Source organism: Lipotes vexillifer, unplaced genomic scaffold (genome assembly GCF_000442215.2).
Source record: "Lipotes vexillifer unplaced genomic scaffold, Lipotes_vexillifer_v1.1 scaffold753, whole genome shotgun sequence".
Lineage (NCBI taxonomy): Eukaryota > Metazoa > Chordata > Mammalia > Artiodactyla > Lipotidae > Lipotes > Lipotes vexillifer.
The window spans coordinates 357,649-363,489 of record NW_006783618.1 but is presented as its reverse complement, the minus strand read 5'-3'; the positions used below and the strand labels follow the sequence as shown (position 1 = coordinate 363,489).

General features: G+C 54.8%; 1 protein-coding gene across 3 annotated transcripts in view; it reads right to left on the bottom strand.

The window, feature by feature from the left end:
- Positions 1 to 1,141: 1,141 nt before the first annotated feature.
- USP2 (ubiquitin specific peptidase 2) overlaps positions 1,142 to 5,841 on the bottom strand; it is a 24,796-nt gene continuing 20,096 nt past the window's right edge. Inside the window, exons 3-13 of one of the 3 annotated variants that reach the window (XM_007456270.1) lie at positions 4,214 to 4,264; positions 3,568 to 3,691; positions 3,260 to 3,371; positions 3,051 to 3,161; positions 2,826 to 2,890; positions 2,537 to 2,640; positions 2,368 to 2,448; positions 2,155 to 2,233; positions 1,822 to 1,929; positions 1,516 to 1,636; positions 1,142 to 1,295 (exon numbers count right to left, since the gene is read on the bottom strand). In XM_007456270.1, the coding sequence (XP_007456332.1) occupies positions 1,208 to 1,295; positions 1,516 to 1,636; positions 1,822 to 1,929; positions 2,155 to 2,233; positions 2,368 to 2,448; positions 2,537 to 2,640; positions 2,826 to 2,890; positions 3,051 to 3,161; positions 3,260 to 3,371; positions 3,568 to 3,691; positions 4,214 to 4,264 (1,044 nt within the window). In that variant the 3' untranslated portion in view covers positions 1,142 to 1,207. The remainder of the gene's footprint in view (positions 1,296 to 1,515; positions 1,637 to 1,821; positions 1,930 to 2,154; positions 2,234 to 2,367; positions 2,449 to 2,536; positions 2,641 to 2,825; positions 2,891 to 3,050; positions 3,162 to 3,259; positions 3,372 to 3,567; positions 3,692 to 4,213; positions 4,265 to 5,841) is intronic. The other 2 variants (XM_007456271.1, XM_007456272.1) reach the window with 2 other exon arrangements.

Genomic DNA, 5,841 nt, shown 5'->3' with positions numbered 1-5,841 from the left:
TGGGGGCGGCATGGGCATCCCTGAGAAACTCGGTCCAGAGGGCCTACGTCAGGAGGCTCTGAGAAGGGGGCGTGGGGCAGGAAGGTAGGAGAGGAAAAGCAAGTTAAGGAGGAATAAGTTAAAGGTGAGAGAAGCTCGAGGGTAAGGGGCTCCTGCTATCCTTCCAGCAGCTGGGGGAGCAGCCCGGGGCTGGGTTAGAGGAGGCTGGCGGGAAGAACTTGATAACACTATCAGAAGAAATCTCCTTTTACCTGCTCTCCTCTTCACCTCACTGCAATGCAAAACAAGCCAGGGGCTACGGCACGAGGCTCCCCGGCGGCTCTGAACATGGCACTGGGGAAAAGGGAAGAGGCTGAGGGATATTTCAGGGAGGGGCAGTTACCCCCTGGTCCCCAAATTCTATAAGGCACAATTCTTGGAGGCAACTAGATTCCATCCAAAACGTTAAAAAAACAAACAAAAAACCTGTCAGAGCCCAGGTCTACTGTGGCTGTGCTTGGGGCCTGGCCAACTCCCACCTAGCACCACTGGGGGCTGGCACGAGAAAAGCTGTATTTTGAAGAATTAAGGAAAAAAGAGAAAAATGACCAGCACAACGTCCCAGCTGTGAAGAGGTGTGAAAGAGAGCATCTCCAGTCTGAAAACTTTAGTTACAGTAAATTAAAAAAAACAGCTGGGCTTTTAAAAACCAAAAACAGCTTTTTTCAAAGATGTCCCCTCATCTGTCCCCCTGGAGTTAGCAGCGTTAAGAGGGCTCTTGGCTCATGGGTGTTTCTCTTGCTCCTGGGCCGGTGAAGACGGGCGGCGATCCTCCCCGGCAGGCTCCAGAGGGCGCTGTCTCTCCGGGAGGCCCGGGCTGGAGCCGCTGGCCAGTGGATGAGAATCTTCTCCCCACAGACGGCTGTTGTTTAATCACACACAGGAAGAAACCACAAGCTTACAAATGCAAACATGAGAAGCCGAGGGACACTGTGCTGGCTCAGTCTGTGTCCTGCCGATCTTCCCTGCCAGGCGGGGCTCGGGGGCAGCAGGCTCCCCACTCCAGACCCTGGCCAGGCTGCAGCAACTCCTGCTCGGCAGCTTCACTTTCCTTCATTTTTCGCTTATTAGTCAGGTGTTTGTTTTTTTTTTGCCTTTTTTTGTCTTTTTTAAAAAAACTTAGGGTGTAGGGCCACCACGGGGAAGGATGAGATGTAGCTCCTCGTTGCTACATGCGGGAGGGTGGACTGGCCAACTCGTAGAAGAGCAAGTAGGCGTCGCTGGTGCGCACTTGGCCGGAGGACATGGGGGAGACGCTGTGGAGAGAAGACAGGTCAGCCTGGCGGCCACGGGGCCCCACGACGCAGCAGAGCGGCTGGGGGAGCGTGAGGGCCCGTCTCTGATCTACTGGACACCCGAGGCCACCCTCTTCTGGAGGGTCTTCAAATGCACAGGTACACCCCTTTTGGCCCTGACCTTTTCCGGGTGAGGTACAGGTGCCTGACAGCCGGGAGCCGCGCCTGAGGCCTGTCTCACCTGGAGTCATTGAACGCGTGCCATTCGCCTGTCACCGGGCTCCGGCAGTAGGCTGTGTAATGGCCGCCCATGGTGGTTCCGGAGTGATTGGACACAGCATACAGGTTGTAAACAGCGTGGTCTGAGGAGGAAGCACAAGGCGTCCAGCCCCTGAGGCATCCCTTGCCCCCAGGCCCCCGCCTCCTGCCGCTACTCCCAGTTTCCACGTCTCACTCCTTAGCAGCGTCCCTCCACCTCTTGGCCTCCCCGCTGTATCTTAGACACTTGTGCTTTGGTTCTGCGCCTCCAGTGCAGAAAAATACTTACTGGTGTTTTCTGAGGCAAATTCTCTCAAGTCCAGGTCTCTTAGTGGGAAATTCACAAATGTTGTGAGCTTGCTGGTTCGTATCCTGGATTCTGAGAACCGCTTCAGATCTGGTATTGGTGTGAGTCAAGGACAGACAGGGTGGCAAGAACAGAGTCAGAGAACAGGAGACAGAGCCCCTGAGGGCGACTGCGCTTCTCAGGAAGCAGAAAGGCACGCGGGAGAAGAAAAGCCGCCTGACGTTCTGAGGTTCCTACTCCGTTAGCCCTCACCTGGGCCCTTGTCATCAGTCACTCTCTAATGTCAAGTCCCTGCCCTGACGAGATGAAGGATACGGAGCACCAAGATCTTTGGGAACCTCTGGATGGAGAACTTCTTTATACACCGCTTTCTGGCTCGGCAGCGACAGCACGTCTGAAAGACAGGATAGACAGAGCTGGGAAGGACTCACGAGAGAGGCCAACAGGCGAATCCAGCAACTCCTAGGCTGGTCCGTCCCCGAGAGGGCTCAGGGAGATGCACTCTCGCTGCCACGGAGGGTGACTTACTGGCTTTTCATCGCCATCAAGCACATCCTCTTTGGTGAAGAGCCTCATGCAGTCCATTAACGTCACCTCAGGATAACCTCGCTGGGAGAGAGAAAAATGAAGGTCAGAGGTCGCTGACATGAAAGAGTAAGAGTGGGAGTTTCAGATGCAGGGGGACAGGGGTGCGTACCTTAGCAATGGGCAGAGACAGGTCCCAGAAGGGATCAAAGACTGTAGAACAGTAACCACAATCAGTACACGTCAGGGAGCTCTTCAGCTGCCCGACAAAGAGATCTGGGGAGAGACGGACATGCGATGCTTAAACACTGTGTCTCCTTTCTCACCGCTCCCGCCTCAGACCTTTGGGTGCTGGGCACTGGGTAGCAGGAGGGGTCCCCGGGAGAATGGGCTTCTCATGCTCTGCTCAGGCAAAGCACTTAGCAGGGAAGGCAGGCATTGCCCCCCGTGCCCGCACTTACCCCCGATCCGACTGTCTTCCCGTTCTAGATATTTCCTCCACATCTGGCGCCCTTTCTCATCATCACTGGGACCCAGAGAGAGAGGAAGACAATTGGGTCAGAGCTCTAACCATGATAAGTTTAAAGGCCTAGGGATCGAAATCCTTAATATCCCAAGTCCTCCCCAGATCATTACCCCCAAAGAAGTTCGTGTAGCTCCGCCCCCAGCAATCTCCTCCTACTTACGGAAGATGGTCGAGGTTTTCAGGGTTGGACCTGGGCCTCGCTGTGACCCGGTTCACCTCATTGTGGAGCCCGTCCAGAAGGAAGCGAAGAAACTCCTGGGCGTCCTGCTGACTGAACCCGAAGAAAAGGGAGTGAGCGACACCTCTGGCCCCTGGAACCTGCTGCTGCCGCCACCCACCCCGGGGAGGTCACGTCCCCAAGGCCCTCACTTATAGCCGACGAAGCGCGGTGCGTATCTCTGGATCTGGGTCTTGAACTCAGAGGGGCTCACCACATCATTGGGGGATGAGGTCCATATGGTCTGGATTAGTTTTGCAAACTCTGTTGGAAGGAGAGGGTAGAGAGGGGCGTGGAGGACAGCTAAGCCATTTTCTCTAAGAAATCCTGAAACTAGAGTCCCAACTAAAAGAAGCCAAAGAAAGAGAAATAGGAGAGGAACACATGACACACGACTACTCGTGCAGCGACAGCAGAGTAGGGGAAGCGCCCCGAGGGGCAGCAGGGCTGCGCCCCTCACCTTCCATGAGGGCTGTGTGCGCGCTGCTGCTGTGGCCGAGGTCCCGCGCGTAGAGCGTCTGGAGGCAGTAGTCCCTCAGCTCGCGGGTGTTGCTCAGGCACTGCAGGATGGAGTTCATGAAGCACTGCGAGAGACCGCCTGCGTGTCAGCCGTGGGGCAAAGAGCCTGGCTGGCAGGTCTACTTACTGCCTACCCAGAGCCCTCTGGCCCACCTGGCCCAGAAATGAATCCTCCTACAGCCTCAAGTGCCTCTGTTTGTTAAGTAAAGCAGTGAAGTAAGGCAAGTTCCCACTGCTGGCACAGGTGATGTAATTGGCTATTTACTACAGAGGTGTACAAAAGGGAGTGGGGGAGCTGGACAGAAGTGGGTGGGAAGTGATGGCTGTCCTCGAGGAGAAGGATCCAGGAAAGTAGCTGAGCTGCCAGTTCAAAGGGCAACTCCTCTTCAGCAGGGCTTCCTGCTGGGGGCGGGGCTGAGGAAGAGCTCGGGCAACTTTGTAAAGCCCCAGCCAGGAAGGGCAGGTACCAGCTGGCCTAGCCGGTAGGGAGGGAGTCGGCTGGAACCAGGAGGGGACTCTGGTTAGACAGTCCCAGTTGGGATGGTAGGGAGTGGCCTCAGGAAAGAAGGGGGCTAGGAAGAACTCACTGTGTTCCCAAGGTTTCGGAGACCAGCCAGACCCTGGGTGCTCTTAGAATTCTGTAAGCAAAGAACACGCGGCATATTCAGGCTGCAGGACGAGGCCCGGCCTATGTTAGGTTCTCTCTGCAACTTTCTGCCAGTTGTAGCCACTGGCATCAAGCCACACACATTATTCTCTCTTCAACTTCAGTCTACGTACGTTGTAGGCAAGAGGGGTGTAGAATGCTTGCCATTTTCAACACACAACAAAAATGTTCTTCAAGGCTTTGCTTTCTTTTATCGACTACGTGTTTTCCCCCGTCTTTACGTTACTTTTCATTCTCTGCCATATTGGAGACTGGAGATGAGAGCCAGAGACCAGGAGTTCATATACCTGGCTCCAAGAAATTTCAGGTCCCAAATCCAGGCACTCTCTCAAATGACCTACATTAGTATCCTGAGATGTCTGATGTCTAAGGCAGCTGTCATAATGAGCACTCCAAGGAGGTCTTGCAAAGTTCAATGACAAAACATCTCAACTGAGTTTAGATCTTCATCTGGGGAAAAACCCTAGTTGGCCTGTGCCATTCTGACTCGCCAGAGACAGGTGGAATTCCTTCCAGCTGAGCTCAGCTCCTGAGGGCTGATTAAAGCCTGGGAGAATCCTCGTCGCCTGGTTCAGGTTTCAACACCCTGACTGGCCACTGGCTGGGAATCCTTCTGATGGCAGGTTGGGCCAAGCAGAGGTGAGCACCTGGCTGAAGGCGCTCCTCTTGCTCTTGTCCCTACTGTGGAGGCTGGTGAGGGGGTGGGAGGGAGAACAGTTGCTCCGGCGAGGACTCTGAGCATTGTTTGTCCAGGTCTCTTGGCTGACCCTGGCCCAACCTCCAAGGAGTCAGAAAACCTTCAGGCTCAAAGGGTTAAAGCATCGGCCTCCAGATGAGCCTTCCACCCTCTGTCTCAGGGAGGGGACCTGGGAGCAGGCAACTCTGGAGCAACACTGGCTGGGGCATGCGTGGGGCCAGCTCAAGCCTGATCAGAACAGGAGCCTGAAATAACTCAGCTAAAATTACTCATGCCATGTGCTGTCAGCAGCTCAAAGCCCATGAGGTTGTCAGCATGAGGGGGTGGGCTGGGGAGAGGCAGGCTGAAGGAGGGCTTTTCTCAGGTATTGCCCCGCTGATCCCACAAGTGGGAAGATCCCTCCTTGCCAATTCTCAGGTCTAACACTCATAGGTAGGGAAGGAAATACCTAAACCAGCAGAGAGACCTGCTGTCCACCTGCAGCTAGTAAGAAAAGCCTATTGGCAGCAGGTGGGGTACAAGCAGCCGCTGCAGAACAGCAGTGTATGGCCCCAAACACAGAATTTAAATCTTAGCTTCACGACAATCTCAGTAAACCCTGATGCTCCAGTCAGCGGGGCCACAACAGAAATAACTCCCCGGACAAAGACCTTATCAGCATTTTGAAGTAGACATGGGGCCCAACAGAAACACTGACGTCTCCGTGTTGCCCATTTGGAACTAAACGTTAAAGCCTGCTCACGACCGACCGAATACCTGCTCTTTCTTCCCCAGAACGCCCACTCTTACACCTATTTCCGGCAGTGCTTTATTAGTTCTTACCCCGCCCCCCCCCCCCCCCCCCCCCCCCC